Raw genomic sequence first — 21,005 nt, 5'->3', positions numbered from 1 at the left:
CCACCTCTGGCCTGCTCGCCTCCCTACCACTGAGGAAGTACAGCTCCCGCTCAGCCCAGTCAAAACTGTTCGCTGCTCTGGCCCCCCAATGGTGGAACAAACTCCCTCACGACACCAGGACAGCGGAGTCAATCACCACCTTCCGGAGACACCTGAAACCCCACCTCTTTAAGGAATACCTAGGATAGGATAAGTAATCCCTCTCACCCCCCCTTAAGTTTTAGATGCACTATTGTAAAGTGACTGTTCCACTGGATGTCATAAGGTGAATGCACCAATTTGTAAGTCGCTCTGGATAAGAGCGTCTGCTAAATGACTTAAATGTAAATGTAAAATGTTTCCTACCTTCATCACCTGGGGGCGGCCAGTCAGGAAGTCCAGGACGGTGTTCAGACCCAGGGCCCCAAACTTAATGATGAGCCTGTACTATGGTGTTGAATGCGGAGCTATAGACAATGAACTGCATTCTTACATAGGTTTTCATCTTGTCCAGAGGGGACAGGTCAGTGTGCAATGTGATGACGATTGCATCGTCTCTGGATCTATTTGGGGCGGTAAAGCAAATTCAATTGGGTCTAGGGTGTCATGTAAGGTAGAGGTGATATGATCCTTAACTAGCCTCTCAGAGCACTTCATGATGACAGAAGTGAGTGTTACGGGATGATAGTAATTTAGTCCAGTTACCTTTGCATGAGCAGACCAGGACGTGGCTAGGGATGCCGTCTGGGCCGGCAGCCTTGCAAGGGTTAACACGCTTAAATGTCTTACGTCGGCCACAGAGAAGGAGAGCCCATAGTCCTTGGTAGTGTGCCGCGTCGGTGGCACCGTGTTATCTTCAAAGCGGTCGAAGGTGTTTAGTGTTTGTACGGAAGCAAGACGTCGGTGTTTGCGACGTGGCAGTTTTCCCCTTTGTAGTCTGCGATTGGCTGTAGAGCCTGCCACATACGTCTCGGGTCTGAGCCGTTGAATTGTCACTCCACTTTGTCTCTGTACTGACGTTTTTCCTGATTGATTGTCTTACGGAGGGAATACCTACACTGTTTGTATTTGGCCATATTCCAAGTCACCTTGCCATGGTTAAATGCAGTGTTTGGCCCCTTTCAGTTTTGCACGAATGCTGCCATCTATCCACAGTTTCTGGTTTGGGTATGTTTAAGTAGTCACAGTGGGAACAACATCCCTTATACCAAGGATTCTTAAATGCTTTCAGCTTGGGACCCAAATTAAAATTTCTGTATTTTTCCTGGAACGCAGGCTTAGAAAAAACTCTACATAAATATTGGTACATTTCATTGCCCTAATGCCTAAAAAACAAATGCAATACAGACAAAAACAAATTAAATGAATTATCCATATATATATATCTATTAATGTTTATTCTCCCCCATTAAAAACACTTACATATCTGTCTTGGTTGGAACTGGTGCTGTTAAAATACAATAAATTATTTAAATTCTGAACTGGAATAAATTGTTTGATCACGTCACACAGATGAATAACAGAACACACACACAGGCTTTTTGATAGCAAGTAACAGTACAGATGAAAAATGATTAGGCTTAATGTACATCTTACTGTAGAAATTATTATTGAAAGAAAGTCTAGGTTGGAACTGTTAAAATACAATGCATATTTTTTATTCTGAACTGGAATAAACAGATCGATCACATCACACAGATGTAGACCAGAAAACACACAGTCCTAATGAGAGCATGTCTACTCTGGGCTCTGTTTTTGACAGTGTAACACTGAGGTCATGCTCAGCCTTGAAACTGTTTCTGTACTTTGTTTTTTAAGTATGTCAGAGTTGAGAACCCTGACTCACATAGATATGTGGTGCCAAACTGGACCAGAACATCTACTGCTTTCTCAGTCAGGCAGGAGTGTGTTTACCTCAAAAAGCATTTTGCAGTTAAGAATTTTTTATTTTAACAGCAACAGTTCCAACCTAGACTAGTTTTCAACAATAATCTATACAGTAAGATGTACAGTAAGCCAGGTCATTTTTCATCTTCATCTGTACTGTTACTAGGGTAGCTAGCTTGCTGTATCCGTGGCTAGCTTGCTTTGGCGAATGTTAGCTATTAGCTGTGTAGAAGGCCAGGGGATTGATTGAAACATCTACTACTATGAGAGTTAGTTAGTACCCCGGTTATTTCTGCTTATCATATGTTATAAAATGACAACAATGCCTTGCCAGCTGACTAACTTTTCCAGGTTTGAAGCACTGTTCCCTGAAGCATTCTGCCCTGTTCTGAAATAACTCCCTGGGTTTACCATCATGCTGTGGATGTTTGGTCAGGATGTTTGGTCAGGTCGTTTTATTCATTTGTTCATTATGAGAGACTCATTACTAAGCACTTCCCCGCACAAAACACATTGTGGGCGCTCCTCGTTATAAGTTTGTAAGAAAGAGAGAAACTCATCACTGTATATGCGTTTCATGACAATTGAGCTCAGTCAGAACTTCTGGCTAGCATTAGTCCATTTCATGACAGAGGGGAGTGATGGCGAGTGGGAATAACAAGACAGTGCTGCATTGTGTGTGTTGCGGAGTGATCTTCACGAAAACTGCAGAAAAAACTGAGCAGAGAACACTTCTAAGCAGAGAGCGCACTGAACAGAGAGCGCAGATGCACTTGGCCAAATCAATTCCAGTAATTAATGAAATAATTATACATTTACTCTGACATGTTGCGACCCACCATTAACAGGTCGCGACCCATACTTTAAGAAAGGCTGCCCTATACACTTCTTGATGAACTCAGTCACTGTATCCATGTATTCGTCAATGTTATTCCCGGAACATATCCCAGTCCGCGTGATCAAAACAATCTTGAAGCATGGATTCTGATTGGTCAGACCAGTGTTGAATAGACCTTAGCATGGGTACTTCCTGTTTGAGTTTCTGCCTATAGGAAGGGATGAGCAAAATGGAGTGGATAAGATTTGCTGAAGGGAGGTTGGGGGCGGGCCTTGTAGGCATCCCGGAAGTTTGAGTAGCAGTGGTCCAATGTTTTCCAGAGCGAGTACTACAGTCAATCTGTTGGTAGCACTTCGGTAGCGTTTTCCTCAAATATGCTTTGTTAAAATCCCCAGCTACAACAAATACTGCCTCAGGGTATGTGGTTTCCAGTTTGCATAAAATCCAGTGTAGTTCTTTGAGATCCGTCGTGGTATAGGCTTGATGGGGAAAATACACGACTGTGACTACAACCGCAGATAATTCTCTTGGGATGCAATATGGTCGGCATTTGATTGTGAAGTATTCTAGGTTGGATGAACAAAAGGACTTGAGTTTCTGTATATTATCACAATCACACCATGAATAGTTAATCATGAAACATACACACCCGCCTTTCTTCTTCCCGGAGAGTTTTTATTATTGTCTGCATGATGTACTGAGAACCCAGCAGGCTGTATGGACGGGGACAGTATATCCCAAGAAAACCCTGTTTCTGTGAAACAGAGTATGCTACAATCCCTGACGTCTCTCTGGAAGGAGATCCTTGCCCTGAGCTTGTGTACTTTGTTATCCAGAGACTGAATATGAGCAAATAATAGAATCGGAAGTGGTGGATGGTGTGCAGAAGTCCGGCGGTGTTTTGAATGCAGCCTCTGGAATAAGATCAATTGCCCTCGGGGGTACGAACAAAGGATCCAATTCGGGAAAGTCGTATTCCTGGCCGTAATGCTGGTGAGTTACCGCCGGTCTGATATCCAAAAGTTATTGCCGGCTGTATGAAATAACACACAAAAAATGTTAATACCGCAAAGTTGCTTCGGAGCAGAACTTCCATAGAGGAGATGATTGAGAGAATTGGAAGCTGGGTATGCTTAGGTGGCCATGATGGTACGAGGGGCAGATCAGGAATGTAGGCAGGACACCAGGGTTAACACCCCTATGATAACTGCCAAGGAATCTTTGGTGACCTCAGAGAGTCAGGACACCGTTTACCATCCCATCCAAAGGACAGCACCCTACACAGAGTAATGTCCCTTATCAGTGCCCTGGGATATTATTTTTTTTAGACCAGAGGATAGAGTGCCTCCTACTAGCCCTCAAACACCACTACAAACAACATCTGGTCTCCCATCCAGGGACTGACCAGGACCAACCATGCTTAGCTTCAGAGCCAAGCCAACAGTGGGATGCATAGTGGTATGCTGCTGGCCATGCTATGTCGACTAGGGGTTGTAAAGACACAGCCTGTGTCCCAAACAGAACCCTATTTCCTACATAGTGCACTACTTTTGAACAAAGCCCTTATGGTCCTGGTCAAAAGTAGTGCTCTATATTGAACAAAGCCCTTATGGTCCTGGTTAAAAATAGTGCTCTATATAGGGAATAGGGTGCCATTTGGGACTCACTCAGTGTGTTTCTTCCTGTGCTCTATAGCACAGGAAAGTGGGACATGAGAATGACTGATACCGGAGTCAGTAAAGAGAGGCAGGCAGCCATTGTGATTGTTCAGGTGTAGCTCAGTAATGTGGCCCTGTATGGAGCATTCATTACCAGGGCCAACCATACACAAAATATATACACACGCATGACTGTTAAAGACACGTGTCGTCGGAGGCTCCGTGTGCTATAATGGCGGATCGAGAGGCATGCTTGAGGCCAAATTGAGCTCAGCATCACCGTGCACCTCCTAAATTTTGTAACAATGCGGGCCGGTAGGTCCTGTATAAAACACAAACTCACTTCCTTGACAACTTCCTTCTCAGACGCTTTGGATAAAATAGTCTGCTAAATGGAATATATTATATAATATGAAGAGACATTTGATGCCTGAAGAGGTGTTAGTCCAGTACATGTGTGTGAGTAGGAGAGAAAGGGTTATAAAGAGTGTTTGTGTGAGTGGTAGAGCGTGAAATTGTAGGTGAATATGAGAATCAGCATTACAGGCAATCTCTCAAGGACAGCGGCACGATTCAGTGGGTCTGACTCATCACTGCAACAAACACGCACACAATATTAATAGCAACAGTGATTCCCTATATTATTTTCGGGGCGCTCCTCCGCTGCTAACTCGCCACTCCAAAAATATGATTTAAATTTGTTTAAATAATCTAGTGATAGATACTGCACACACACACACACACACACACACACACACACACACACACACACACACACACACACACACACACACACACACACACACACACACACACACACACACACACACACACACACACACACACACACACACACACACACACACACACAGTTTTTAATCATATTTTTGGACTGCCCGGCAACGATTTAGCATTGACAGAGCACCCCTAAATGAATATAAGGAAAACTCTCAATGGACATTGAATGTAGGGCTGTAACGATTCAAACGTTTACGACTGCATCGGAACCGCGGACCCTAAACCGAACAGCCCTAGTCAAACCGAGCAATGTGCCCAGCGTCGCGAGGTAGGCGGCCTGTTCCTGATCTTGCACATCTGCGCCACTCGGGAGCCAAAGCTCTGACAAGCGGTTTCAACTCGGTATTTGCATTTGAGGTTTGGTTCAACAGAACCGGGTCGAATGGACACTAAAACACATTGAGACAATATTTTACTATAATAGAGAACAATACCCGTTGTATGTCTCAACTACACAAATTGCACGCAGAGCGGACACGACTAAAAACACCAGAATCAATGAACATTGATTCTAGAAAATGAATGCTCAGTTTGTCCCAAATACAGGTGTGCCAAGCTTGTAGCGTCATACACAAGAAGACTCAAGGCTGTAATCACTGCCAAAAGTGCTTCAACAGAGTACAGTATTCCTGTTTTAATTTTTTGACTTGCAAAAATGTCAAATAAACTGTTTTTGCTTCGTTATTATGGGGCATTGTGTGTAGATTGAGGTAAAACAAACAAAGTAATCTATTTTAGAATAAGGCTGTAACGTAACAAAGTGTGGAAAAAGTGAAGGGGTCTGAATACTTTCCGAATGCACTGTATGTGTATGGTGTATGTACTGTGTGTAAATTATGTACACTACATGACCAAAAGTATGTGGACACCTGCTTGTCGAACATCTCATTCCAAAATCATGGGCATTAATATGGAGTTGGTTCCCCTTTGCTGCTACAACAGGCTCCAACAGTCATTGAAATGAAAGTTAGTCAGGGAACATCGAAAATACCAAAAGCATTCTTTGCTTATTTTGACAGCAAGGAAATATAATCAATTTGAAGACCGCATAAGGCTGCGGGGGAAAATGAGTCTGACACCTCTGGGGTAGAGTAAGAGCAGGGTGAAGAGAGAGAGGAGCAGCAGAGCCTCATTTTATTTTCATAACAACAACACCCCCCCCCCCGAAATCTGAACCGAAGTGCAAATCTGCTGAACACCACTGCATTCACTGTCTGGCAACTGAGTCATAGAACTGGAGGTGGTGATGCAGGCATGTTACTCACAGGCAGCGAAGCGCTAAACCCAAGGCTGAGCCAATCATCAGTCAACTAGTGACTACACTGCACCTGGAATTACTACTTTCTTGAGTATACAATAAAAGGGCTTTTTTTTCTTCTTCTTTGTTTTTTTTTTACAATAGTAAAAATGAATACTTGTGCGTGTATGGTCGATGTCATCAGTTCACCAAATTCAATTTAAATTTTGTTGATGTTATTGCAGAAATAAGGATGATAATTTTGTTAAACAGCCCACAAAACAAAAAAATGGCGATTCTCCTGATTGACCTCTCTCCGCAACATCCCACTGGGCAAAAACTGGTTGAATCAACGCTGTTTCCACATCACTTCACAGCATTGTCTTTTTTTCATCCAACTTGTAACCTAAAACCAATGACAAGGTGAAATGTTGAATTCATATTGGGTGACAACTCAACTAAATGTAAATCATAACTAGAAGTTGAACTGATGTCTGTGCCCTGAGGGCTGATTCTCTCTCTCCTCACTTCTAGGTTGTTTCCATGTGACCAGAATGTGTGAGAGAAAGACATTCTCTCTCTCTGGGGCTAAGAGAGAGAGAGAGAGAGAGAGAGAGAGAGAGAGAGAGAGAGAGAGAGAGAAAGAGAGAGAGAGAGAGAGAGAGAGAGAGAGAGAGAGAGAGAGAGAGAGAGGTCCAGTTGCCAGGACAACAAATACAAATTATATCCAGCCTAGTTTTACGGGGACTGTCCCCGTTTTTGGTGGCCTGTCCCCGGCTGGAGCTGTCCCCTGAAATGTCCCCGTTTTTAACTGTGCTTTAAAAACAGCCCGCAAAGTGAAATATTTTACTTGGCAAGAAAGAGCGGGCAGCAGAGCCTTCCCAGGTTGACGTCTCAATCGCGTTGTGCTTGTTTTGTCCAGCAGAAGGGGCTGCTTGCTATAGCAGCTTCATTCACTCTTCTTCTTCTACTAACTACTTGCTCGCGATAGTTTTAGAGAAAACTGCTGTGGAAAACTCAGCCAGAAACGTATTTTCAAGCCAGGTAAGTTTAAGATACTAGCTAGTGATGTTATATCACAATTTATTATATAGATAGATGATGTCCTCAATAAGGTTTTAAATAGCTAACGTTAGCTAGCATAACCTATGTAGACTAACATTAAGTTAGCTAGCTACTGTTATGGTAGCTAGGTTTAAAAGAAACGTTCACATGTAAAAATGCAGTGGACGGGCTATTTTGAAAATATGATTATATTAAATGAATGCACAATTAATTCTGAGAATATTTTTTGTAGATTACAATTTTAATGGTTTTGCATTATAATAAGTAGTGTGAAAATATAATTAGAAATGTTCATGGATAACATTAGTAGTGGAGAGGAAGAAGAGTGAAGGAGACAGAGGAGGAAAGGTAAAGATATGGTTACAGGGCCTGCCAAGTTGTTATTCCAAACAATGTTTTTGAGATAAAATACAAAAATGAGGCAAACAATGGGAATCTGTGAACCAAAGTATTTTTATCTAATAGTATCCTGTTTATTAATACAGATTGGAGAAAGGAGAAGGAAAAATGAAGGGAGAAAAAAAGAGTGAAGCAAGGAGAGGGTAGAAGAGTGAGGTGGAAAGGTGAAGAGAAGGAAAGGAAGACGAGTGAAGAAGAGGAGGAGAAAGATTGGAGGAGAAGAAAAAGTTGAGTGTAAGAAGAGTGACACAAGGAGAGTGAAGAAGAACAGACAAGAGGAGATACAAAGACTCTCTCCAAGAAACAGAAATGCACTTTTTATGAAAAAACACGAGAGAATTTCCATTTATACGCTCAGGTCAAGACGATAGAATGGTTCACTGCACCCTTTGTAATTCCCCTCACGGCAGTGGTAGAACATCAGCAGACGAAAAAGCATAAAGCCTCTCTGATTGCCCGTGTTGGTGTACCCTCTGTCACCACATTCTTCAAGAAGGTAGAGCCTTCCCAAGAAGAATATGGTTTAGCTGTGCAGGAGGGTGTCTTTGCATAGACTAAAGACTAAATACATGAAACCGGAATTGTCCCCCTTTTTTATTTCATAGATAACAACATTGGATATTTTAATTATATATTGACCACCGAACTGGAAATGTCCCCGGTTTTCATTTCAGAAATCTGGTCCCCTGAATTTAGACACTGTTGCCCTAGAACACGCAATGAATTATACCTACCTCGGACTAAACATCAACACAGGTAACTTCCACAAGGCTGTGAACGATCTAAGAGACAAGGGCCTGCTATGCCATCAAAAGGAACATAAAACTTGAGGTCCCAGAATTCACAAAATGGGACATCCAATTGAGACTGCACCCAGAAGTTTGCAAAAATATACTTTGTATACAATGCTAAACACCAAACAATGCATGCAGAGCAGAATTATACCCACCAGTTATCAAAATCCCCAAAAGTGCTGTTAAATTCTACAACGCCCTAAAAGGAAGCGATGCCCACACAAAGCCCTCACCTACAGAGAGATTAAAATAGAGAAGAGTCCCCTAAGCCAGCTGGTTCTGGGGCTCTGTTCACAAACACAAACAGACCCCACAGAGCACCAAGCCAGAAACACAATCAGAGCCAACCAAATTATGAGGAAGGAAAAAGATAACTATTTGACACACTGCAAAGAATCAACCAAAAAAACAGAGCAAATTAAGAGTACTGTCATGGCAAAAAGTTGAGAATGACACAAATATACATTTTCACAAAGACTGCTGCCTCAGTTGGTATGATGGCAATTTGCATATACTCTAGAATGTTATGAAGAGTGATCAGATGAATTGCAATTAATTGCAAAGTCCCTCTTTGTCATGCAACTGAACTGAATCCCCCAAAAAACATTTCCACTGTATTTCAGCCCTGCCACAAAAGGACCAGCTGACATCATGTCAGTGATTCCCTCGTAAACACAGGTGTGAGTGTTGACGAGGACAAGGCTAGAGACCACTCTGTCATGCTGATTGAGTTTGAATAACAGACTGGAAGCTTTAAAAGGAGGGTGGTGCTTGGAATCATTGTTCTTCCCCGGTAATTCATGGTTACCTGCAAGGAAACAAGTGCCGTCATCATTGCTTTGCACAAAAAGGGCTTCACAGGCAAGGATATTGCTGCCAGTAAGATTGCACGTAAATCAACCATTTATCGGATCATCAAGAACTTCAAGGAGAGCGGTTCAATTGTTGTGAAGAAGGCTTCAAGGCACCCAAGAAAGTCCAGCAAGCACCAGGACTGTCTCCTAACGTTGATTCAGCTGTGGGATCGGGGCACCACCAGTAAAGAGCTTGCTCAGGAATGGCAGCAGGCAGGTGAGAGTGCATCTGCACACAGAGAGGCAAAGACTTTTGGAGGATGGCCTGGTGTCAAGAAGGGCAGTAAAGAAACCACTTCTCTCCAGGAAAAACATCAGGGACAGACTGATATTCTGCAAAAGGTACAGGGATTGAACTGTTGAGGACTGGGGTAAAGTAATTTTCTCTAATGAATCCCCTTTCCGATTGTTTGGGGCATCCGGAAAAAAAAGCTTGTCCGAAGAAAACAAGGTGAGTGCTACCATCAGTCCTGTGTCATGCCAACAGTAAAGCATCCTGAAACCATTAATGTGTGGGTTTGCTTCTCAGCCAAGGGAGTGGGCTCACTCACAAATTTGCCTAAGAACACAGCCATGAATAAAGAATGGTACCAACACATCCTCAGACAGCAACTTCTCCCAACCATCCAGGAACAGTTTGGTGACAAACAATGTCTTTTTCAGCATGATGGAGCACCTTACCATAAGGCAATAGTGATAACTAACTGGCTCGGGGAACAAAACATCAATATTTGGAGTCCATGGCCAGGAAACTCCCCTGATCTTAATCCCATTGAGAACTTGTGGTCAATCCTCAAGAGGCGGGTGGACAAACAAAACCCCACAAATTTTGACAAACTCCAAGCATTGATTATGCAAGAATGGGTGGCCATCAGTGTGGATGTGGCCCAGAAGTTAATTGACAGCATGCCTGGGCGGATTGCAAGGGTCTTGAAAAAGAAGGGTCAACACTGCAAATATTGACTCTTTGTATCAACTTCATGTAATTGTCAATAAAAGCCTTTGACACTTATGAAATGCTTGTAATTATACTTCAGTATTTCATAGTAAAATCTGACAAAAATATCTAAAGACACTGAAGCAGCAAACTTTGTGGAAATGAATATGTGTCATTCTCAATTTTTGGCCATATACAGTGGTAAAATACCTGCCCACTGAGACTGACCGAAAATTAAGAAAATCCTTGACTACGTACAGACTTAGTGAGAATAGCCTTGCTATTGAGAGAGGTCGCCATAGGCAGACATGGCTCTCAAGAAAAGACAGTATATGTGTCTACTGTCCACAAAATTAGGTGGAAACTGAACTGCACTTCCTAACCTGCCAAATGTATGACCCCATTAGAGACATATTTCCCACTGATCACACAGACCCACAAAGAATTTGAAAACAAATCCAACATTAATTGTAAGCATTTCACTGTAATGTCTACACCTATTGTATTCGGCACATGTGACAAATTCAATTTGATTTGATAAACTTCTATATCTGTAAGGCGAAATACCACAATGTGCAATCACAGCAACATGATTTTGTGTACCATTTCCATGAGAAAAGGGCAAACACTTGAGCGCAAACATTGTAAATACCACCAATAGTTATCTGTTTATCTTCTCCCACTATCTTCATACTACAACTATTTTCACATTGCTAAAACACTTTACATAGCTGACAATATAACACTTTAAATGTCTATCTTTTTAAAACCTTTGAGTGCAGTGTCTACTGTTCATTTTTTTATTTTAAAAAATGTATGTTTGTTAGCCTAGTTTTTTCTCACTTATGTTTGTTTTGGTCTTATGCTTTGGCAATCTAAAAAGATGGTTACCATGCCAATAAAGCCCCTTTGAATTGAAATAATTTTGAGAGAGAGAGAAGCTACTCAAATGCTGTGGGCCCGTTCCAGCCCTCTACCAGACAGTCGCCCCCGACACAAAGGGCGCATTCAGCCCGCTGCCCAAACACGCATTTCCCGTCTAAACGCAGGGGGATAACCGCCCGGCTCCAGGAGTCAAGGGAGAGGGGCCACACAGCATCTGCCCCTTTTCTGATTTTAGTCTTTAAATCAGGTTGGGGAATATGGAATTGGATCAATTGTAGGACATATCTAGGGCGAGATTAGACTGGTCTATCGCGAGCAACGACATTAAAACCAGGAGTGCGAGAGACATTCACAGACGGACCCCCAGAAGACGTAGCTGTGACCGGCTATGCCATGCAACAAGTGGCTGTCGCTCTCACGACACAGTGAAGACCGCCGGCAAGATAACGGGTCACCGGGTCAATAACAATGAAATTAATAATTTATTACATATTTTATCACATGCAAATGTGATTACAGGCAGATAACGTGGAGAGCAATAATGCTCTTTACGTTATTAGCGAACGTAACGGGCTGAAACCTGATTAGCTATGTGCTAGCTAAATCAAAGTAGGTTCAAGGCCAAGTGGTATTATTCTGTCGACAATAAATTGTTAATACATTCATTGACAAAATAAAACGCAAATATCGACATTAGAAACATCACCGGATTTACCTTGTTTATTTCCTCGCATCTCTCCCTTTGTTGAGCTTTGAGTAATCCAAAGGCTTTCCCTCCTGCAAGAAAATAGATCGGACGTTAGCTCGCTACAGTAGTCTAATTTCATCCCGTTTAGCTAGCTGGTCTACTATCTAGCTAGCCCTTGCATGCTCCCATTGCGGAGAGTGGCGAGCGTTCCATTCCAACAGGCAATACAGAACTAGCTGACAATAGATTGCAAACGCTAAGCTAGCCCTTTTAGCTTGATAGATAATCCCCCCCCAAAATATCCCACTCGGATAACGTTATTTGCAATTACCTTGAAATTTCTGATTCACAGGCATTGTGGAGTGAGTTTGATATTAGTGAGATGGGGAAGGAGAAATCAGCGGACAGCAGCTCGCTGGTCTTCTTCCCTTCGCGGGGTATTGCCCTGTGTGGTATGGCTGTGGCGCGCTGCGGTGACAGTGGCTCCGTTTTTTATAGTTCAGTGAGTGGGTCAGTCAATTCACAGCAAGTGATGCTCTCTGGCTCGCCAGAAATAAAAGTGATTCTTGGTTACCCTCGTGTGGTAAATTAAAGAACTGCAAGTGTAAGGTACACAATCTGCTTTCAAAATAAAAAAGATTTGAAACTAACCCTGACATGTACAGACCTACCTAAGACCTATTTGTGGATGTCTGAGATTTGAAGCAACATGTTCACAAACCAATTATACTGATCAGAATTAAAGTCCATACGCCCCAAGTTGTAAGCGTATTACACTTTTATTGATATTAATTTAAAAAAATGTTTTTCATTGTCTTTATTTGACTGTATACATTTACATGTGCGCTTTTATACAGTTTATCTATGGCTTTGGCAAAGGCTGATCCAATTTTTCCAATAGTTTGTGAACACTGCAGCAGTATCAGCATGTCAAATCAAAGTTGATTGGTTGTGTACAAAGATTTGCAGATGTTATTGCAAGTGCAGCGAAATGCCATTTTTTAAATGAAGAAATATCCGAATGAGCAATGTCAGAGACCAAAATATATATACATATACATGTAATGTATATATATACATATAATAGTGTGTATAGACAGTATGGAGTGTATGAGTAGAAAAGGTGTACCGCTGTAGTTATATAGGATGAGCCATGACTAGAATACATATAAAGTGGGTAAAACAGTATGTAAACATTATTAAAGTGACCAGTGTTCAATGATACTATGTACATAGGGCAGCTGTCTCTAAGGTGCAGGGTAGAGTACTGGGTGGTAGACGGCTAGAACAGTGACTCAGGTTCAGGGCAGGGTCCCGGGCAAAGGCCGGCTAGTGATGACTGTTCAACAGTTTGATGGACTGGAGAAAGAAGTTGTTTCTCAGTCTCTCAGTCCAAGCTTTGATACACCTGTACTGTTTCCATCTTCTAGATGGTAGCGGGAAGAAATTGCCTAAATCATACTGCACTCACAATATATTTTTCGCTGTCTTCTGGCCAGAGAACTGCAAGAAAAGCGATTGAGGGATTATTATTATATAGCAATAACTTTATTGGTGCTGTAGTTACATAATTTGAGCACTATCTTTACTTAATTTTACCAGAACTAAAAATGTAGAAACCAAGCCCCCCTCTTCGTCCACCGTAAACCACCTTCTGTTCGTAGAGACAACCCCATGAAAGAGAGAGAGATGATGGTTTACATGGTTTACAGTGGACTGAACAGTTAAAAAAAAGGAGAATTACAAGACTTATAAACAGGTCTTACCAGGTCTCTCTCTATATTTCTGAGTTTGGATGTGGTGAGGTTGATAAGCAAAAGTTATCAGGCAGCTCAGTCTTTCATCTCTATGGCTGTGGCCAAAGATATGCTCTTTGTTGCTCTCATCTGGACAGTAAGGAACACGGTCACTTAAATACACCTGTGTCTAGACATAAGTCTCAATGGGAAGGATCCTGAGTCCAATGTCTTTTTTGCCATGGTTCTAGCTTGGTATGTCTAGGTGAGCAGAAGTGAAAATGGGGAATGCAGGTTGGGCCATATCAGAGGTCAAAATGGGGAATGCAGGTTGGGCCATGTCAGAGGTCAAAATGGGGGCCAGGGGCTGCATTTGAAACCATTTCAAATAAATCTTTATTCATTGATTGTTGAAGAATATAACATAAATGCGTCATGTGCTTAGGTTTGGCTTCATTATTCCATCTCGCTCACAATCCTTCAGGCATCTTACTTAACTCTTACATAAACAAACCTGATTCTCAAACAAGAATAAAGTGTGGTGTCTGGCACTGCCAGGCTACCTAGGGACTAAGTAGGGATGTAGCCTTATATCATTCACAGACAGCAGGTTGACACATCACTCTGTGTAGACATGTAGACACATTCTTCATATAAATTGTGTACACAAAACATCATGATTGATGATGTATCAATTTATAAACCTATGCAGTCATATAGGCTTGTAAGCCCTAGAATGACAACAAAACAATTTGAACCAGTGAGTAATAACAGTTCTTTCATGTTTCAGAAATATAAACCACATCTGTAACTTATAAAAAACTTTAAAACTCCCCCAAACACTCCTTAGAAAAATGCCTCTCTAGTCACCCATCTGGTTTTCAAAACACTTAACATTCCCTTATCTAAAGGACATGCCTTGAAGATGTTCCTGGTTGGGCCATCAGATCGTTAGACACTAGCCTGGCAAATGGCTACCTTCAGGCAGTGACTGACAGACGACTTAAATTTGTGGTTTGTCTGAGCAGGAACTATCACAATCCAGTCAGAGGGTTAACATGATGTCACACCCTGATGTGTTTCACCTGTCTTGTGCTTGTCTCCACCCCCCACCAGGTGTCTTCCATCTGTTCCCATTATCTGCTGTGTACTTATACCGGTGGTTTCTGTTTGTAAGTTGCCAGTTCGTCTTGTCTCGTCAAACCTGCCAGCTTGTTTTTCTATACTCCTGGTTTTCTAGTCTTCCCAGTTCCGTACTTTTCCGGCTGCCCTGATCCCGTTTGCTATACCATTCTACCTGCCCTGACCTTGAGCCCACCTGCTGTCCTGTACCCATCTGACTGACCTGGTTCACAAACTTCTGCCTGTCCTCGACCTGCCTCTTGCCTGCCCCTTGTCTATTAATAAATATCAGAGACTCAAACCATCTGCCCCCTGTGTCTGCATTTGGGTCTCGTCCTGTGATGTTATAGTACAAACTGGCAATGACTGACCCAGCAGATTCGGACCAGCGCTGCAAAACTGTGTCCCTGCATGGAGCCACCATTGGAAGACATCATGATCTACTGCAGAACCTTATGGAAGGACTCTACACTTTGGCGGAATGCCATGACCAGAGTCTCAAAGCATTACTGGAGCATTTATGTGGACTATCTATCAGGTAGCATGCCACAACGGAGACCTCCTGGGCGCTGAGTAATCCCCCTACCAGTGGTGATTTTGTCCAGCCTACCCCGGCTTCCCGGGAACCCCACTTACCTCCTCCGGAGCGCTATGCTGGGAATCCTGGAACCTTCCGGCCGTTTCTTTCCCAGTGCTTCCTCATCTTTGAGCTGCAGCCCTCTTTGTTTCCTTCGGATCATTCCAAGTTAGCCTATCTCATAACGCTGATGTCTGGAAGAACACTCACTATGGCTGTTTGGGAGCAACAAGAGGATTTTGTGGCGGAGTTGAGGAAGATGTTTGATTCTCCGGTGTCCGGGAGAGAGGCGTCCCGAAAGCTACTTCTACTATGTCAACACTCCCGCAGTGTGGCAGACTATGCGGTAGACTTTATCACGTTGGCCCCAAGAGTGCCTGGAACCTGGAGTCCCTGTTCAACACCTTCCTTCATTGATTACCAGAGGAGATTAAAGACAAGCTCGCAGCTCAGGAGTTACCCTTGGACCTTGACTCCCTCATAGCCTTAACCCTAAGGACCTATGGTGTCTTGCCCTGATCTGTTTTGCCTGTCTTTGTGATTGTCTCCACCCTCCTCCAGGTGTCGCCCATCTTCCTCATTATCCCCTGTGTATTTATACCTGTGTTCACTGTTTGTCTGTTGCCAGTTCGTTTTGTTCCTTGTCTATTTTCCTGTTTTCTTGTTTTTCCGGTTTAGTCCTTTCTGCCTACCCTGAGCCTGCTTGAAGTCCTGTTCCTTTGCCCTCTACTCTGGATTACCGACCTCTGCCTGACCTGACCCTCAGCCTACCTGCAGTCCTGTACCTTTTCCTGCAAGTATTCAAATTAATACACTTTTGTTACTTTCACATTGTCTGCACCTGGGTTTTCAAATCAAATCAAATGTTATTTGTCACATACACATGGTTAGCAGATGTTATTGCGAGTGTAGCGAAATGCTTGTGCATTTCTTACCTTCAAACATGGTAGATGGGCGCCTATGGGAACGCAGGAGGGAGAGGTCTGTTCTCGGCCACACTTGGTCGTCCACGGCTGCTTTCTCGCCTCTGAAGAACCATGGAAGTCCCCAACGCCTGCATTCCCGAGAGGATCCGAAGTCACCTGTGCCCCTCGGGAATAATCAGGGATGGGCGACTTTTTTACTCCAGAGCCTATGCAACTGGGTAGGGCTAGATTATCGCCTAATGAACGATTACGCAGGCTGAGCTCTAACAGTTGCCTGTATTGTGGTGCTACACGGGATTACATATCCACCTTTCCAGTAAAAGACCAGGCTCATCAGTAGGTACGAGTACGCTGGTGGGCCATACTGGGAGTCTTCTAACTCCTATTACTTGTACCCCTTTCCATGTCATCCTGCTGTGGTGCGCTGCATTTTGCCTGTTTTTTGCCCAAGTGGGACGCAACTGTCCCGCCTATCTGTAAGAAGTTTGAAGGATGACATGGAAAGGGGTACGAGTAATAGGAGTTAGAAGACTCCCAGTATGGACCACCAGCGTATTGATTGTTTCACCACAGCCCCCATCCTCATCCATCCGGACCCGCCCCGTCAGTTCGTGGTGGAGGTTGCACCCCTGCGATTTCACTTCTCATCTCCTGAATTCCGCTGAGAGGAACTATAACGTTGGTAAACGGAATCTTCTTGCGGTCAAGATGGCGCTGGAGGAGTGGAGGCACTGGTTTGAAGGGGCAGAACACCCATTCTTAGTTTGGACTGACCATAAGAATCTTCAATATCTCCCCACTGCCAAATGCCTCAAATCTATACAGGTTTGTTGGGCTCTGTTAATTCACTCGGTTTAACTTTACCATCACCTACCGCCCTGGGTCCAAGAATATTAAGCTAGACGCTCTCTCTCGCCTGTATAGTTGGCCTCTGGGTCTGATGTGACTTGTCTGGAGAATCAAGAGCCTGGTCCGCAAGGCGCAGCGTTCCCAGCCAGACCCCGGGGGGTAGAACTAACTGGATGTTCGTCCCTGATTCGGCGCACTCCCCAGTCCTGGAATGGGCCTAAGCTTACCTGTTATCCCGGCTCCCGCCGGACCCTGGCTTTCATCTGACAATGTTTGTGGTGGCCCACTATGGTTTCTGACACCTCAACATTCGTCACCACCTGCACTATGTGTGCTCAGAACAAGACTCAGAGGCAAGCTCCAGCTGGCCTCCTTTAACTTCTCTGGGATATGTGGGATGGTAGCGTCCCACCCACCTCGCCAACAGCCAGTGAAATTGCAGGGCGCCAAATTCAAAACAACAGAAATCCCATAATTAAAATTCCTCAAACATACAAGTATTATACACTATATATATATATTTTACCCCCTTTTTCATGGTATCCAATTGTTAGTAGTACTATCTTGTCTCATCGCTACAACTCCGGTATGGGCTCGGGAGAGACGTCGAAAGTCATGGGGTCGAAAGTCATGCGTCCTCTGATACACAACCCAACCAAGCTGCACTGCTTCTTAACACAGCGTGCATCCAACCCGGAAGCCAGCCGCACCAATGTGTCGGAGGAAACACCGTGCACCTGGCGACCTTGGTAAGCACGCACTGCACCCAGCCCGCCACAGGAGTCGCTGGTGTGCCAATTGTGCGTCGCCCCACGGACTTCTCGGTCGCGGCCCATTGCAACAGAGCCTGGGCGCGAACCCAGAGTCTCTGGTGGCACAGCTGATGCAGCACCCTTAACCACTGTGCCACCCAAGAGGCTTATACACCATTTTAAAGAAACTTCTTGTAAATCCAGCCACAGTGTCCGATTTCAAATAGGCTTTACGGCAAAGCACACCAAACAATTATGTTAGGTCAGAAACTAGTCACAGAAAACCATACAGCCATTTTCCAGCCAAGGAGAGGGCTCACAAAAATCGGAAATAGAGATAAAATTAATCACTAACCTTCGATCTTCATCAGATGGCACTCACAGAACTTCATGTTACACAATAAATGTCTGTTTTGTTCGATAAAGTTAATCTTTATGTCCAAAAACCTCATTTGAAATTGGTGTGTTATGTTCATTACATTTCAGAACTACATTGTCTCAAACAAACATCCGGTGAAAGTGCAGAGCCACATCAAATTACAGAAATACTCATAATAAACATTGATAAAAGATACAAGTGTTATGCATGGAATTATAGAAAAACTTCTCCTTAATGCAACCGCTGTGTCAGATTTCAAAAAGGCTTTACGGTGAAGATTATGTTAGGTCAGCATCTAGTCACAGAAAAACATACAGCCATTTTACAAAGAAGGAGAGGTGTCAGAAATAGCGTTATAAATATTCACTTACCTTTGATGATATTGACCGGAATGCACTCCCAGGGATCCCAGTTCCACAATAAATGTTTGTTTTGTTCGATAAAGTCCATAATTTATGTCAAAATACCTCCTTTTTGTTCGCGCGTTTAGCCTAGTGATCCAAATGCTCAATGCACGATCACTTAGTTCCGATGAAAAGTTTAAAAAGTTATATTACAGTTTGTAGAAACATGTCCAACGTATAGAATCAATCTTTAGGATGTTTTTATCATAAATCTTCAATAATGTTTCAACCGGACAGTGCAATATGACCCCATAGACACTGTATATTGGATAGGCAAAGACTTGAAAACCTACAAACCTCAGATCTCCCACTTCCTGGTTGGACGCCGGCTCCCCGCTATCTTCTCGGGCAGAGGGTATGGCTCTCCACTCTGGATCTGCCCTTCAGGGTGGAATCCCGTAAACTTTCCCCCTGCTTTATCGACCCCTTTCCCAACTCTAAAATCCTTAGACCCACTTATGTTCGTCTTCTGTTGCCCCACACCCTCCGTATACATCCCACTTTTCATGTGTCTAAGATTAAACCTTTGTCTCACAGCCCTTTGTCTCCTGTTTCCAGGCCCACCCTCCCTCCCCGTCTCATTGATGGCCACCCGGCATACACGGCGAGACGCCTCCTGAGGGTTCAACCTCGGGGCAGGGGTGTCCAGTTACTGGTTGAGAGGGTTATGGCCTGGAGGAGAGGTGCTGGGTCCCCGCTAAGGACATCCTGGACCCGGTCCTCATCACTGACTTTCACAGCAGGCATCCCGGTCAACCAAGTATGTGCCCGGGTAGGCCACCAGGTGGGGCTGGGTACTGTCACACGCTGAACTGTTTCACCTGTCTTGTGCTTGTCTTCACCCCCCACCAGGTGGCTCCCATTTGTTCCCATTATCCCCAGTGTATTTATACCGGTGGTTTCTGTTTGTCTGTTGCGAGTTCGTCTCGTCAAGCTTACCAGCGTGTTTTTCTAGTCCCTGTTTTCTAGTTCTCACGGTTCCAACCTTTTCTGGCTGCCCTGATCCTGAGCCCGCCTGCCCCTTGTCTTTTATTAAATGTCAGAGACTCGAACCATCTGCCTCCTGTGTCTGCATTTGGGTCTCGTCTTGTGTCATTATACATTAAGAATGTATGGGTTTAAGATCATGCTGAGCTTTCTGCAGTACAGCTATATGAAGTAGAGTGTGGAGGTCCCAGCATAATGTACAGTACCAGTCAAAAGTTTGGACACATCTACTCATTCAAGGGTTTTTCTTTATTTTTACTATTTTCTACATTGTAGAATAATAGTGAAGACATCAAAACTATGAAATAACACATATGTAATCACGTAGTAATCCAAATATATATTATATTTAAGATTCTTCAAATAGCCACCATTTTCCTTGATGACAGCTTTGCACACTCTTGGCATTCTCTCAACCAGCTTAATGAGATGGTCAACTGGAAGGCATTTTAATTAACAGGTGTGCCTTGTTAAGTTCCTTCTTAATGCATTTGAGCCAATCAGTTGTGCTTGTTACAAGGAAGAGAGCCCTATTTGGTAAAAGACCAAGGCCATAGTATGGCAAGAACAGTTAAAATAAGCAAAGAGAAATGAGAGCATCGTTACTTTAAGACATGAAGGTCAGTCAATCTGGAAAATATCAATAACATTGAACGTTTCTTCAAGTGCAGTCACAAACAACATCAAGCGCTATGATAAAACTGGCTCTCATGAGGACATCCACAGGAAAGGAGACCCAGAGTTACCTCTGCTGCATAGGATAAGTTCATTAGTTACCAGCATCAAATTGCAGCCCAAATAAATGCTTCAAAGAGTGCAAGTAACAGACGCATCTCAACATCAACTGTTCAGAGGAGACTGTGTGAATCAGGCCTTCGTGGTCAAATTGGTGCAAAGAAACCACTACTAAAGGACAACAAGGAGAGACTTGCTTGTGCCAAGAAACATGAGCAATGGACATTAGACCGATGGAAAGTCCAAATGTGAGATTTCTGGTTGTAATCGCCATGTCTTTGTGAGACGCAGATTAGGTGAACGGATGATCTCCACATTTGTGGTTCCAACCATTAAGCATGGAGGAGGAGGTGTGATGGTGTGGGGGTGCTTTGCTGGTGACACTGTTTGTGATTTATTTAGAATGCAAGGCACACTTAACTAGCATGGCTACCACAGCATTATGCTGCGATACGCCATCCCATCTGGTTTGCGGTTAGTGGGAATATTGTTTGTTTTTCAGCAGGAGAATGACCCAAC

General features: G+C 43.5%; 1 protein-coding gene across 1 annotated transcript in view; it reads right to left on the bottom strand.

The window, feature by feature from the left end:
• Positions 1-12,508, bottom strand: part of aif1l (allograft inflammatory factor 1-like) — a 42,361-nt gene extending 29,853 nt beyond the window's left edge. The window contains exons 1-2 of the mRNA XM_046316845.1: positions 12,351-12,508; positions 12,047-12,108 (exon numbers count right to left, since the gene is read on the bottom strand). Coding sequence (XP_046172801.1) covers positions 12,047-12,108; positions 12,351-12,375 — 87 coding nt within the window. The 5' untranslated portion in view covers positions 12,376-12,508. The remainder of the gene's footprint in view (positions 1-12,046; positions 12,109-12,350) is intronic.
• Positions 12,509-21,005: the final 8,497 nt, after the last annotated feature.

Source organism: Oncorhynchus gorbuscha, linkage group LG20 (assembly GCF_021184085.1).
Source record: "Oncorhynchus gorbuscha isolate QuinsamMale2020 ecotype Even-year linkage group LG20, OgorEven_v1.0, whole genome shotgun sequence".
NCBI lineage: Eukaryota > Metazoa > Chordata > Actinopteri > Salmoniformes > Salmonidae > Oncorhynchus > Oncorhynchus gorbuscha.
This window is presented reverse-complemented; position numbering and strand designations above follow the sequence as displayed.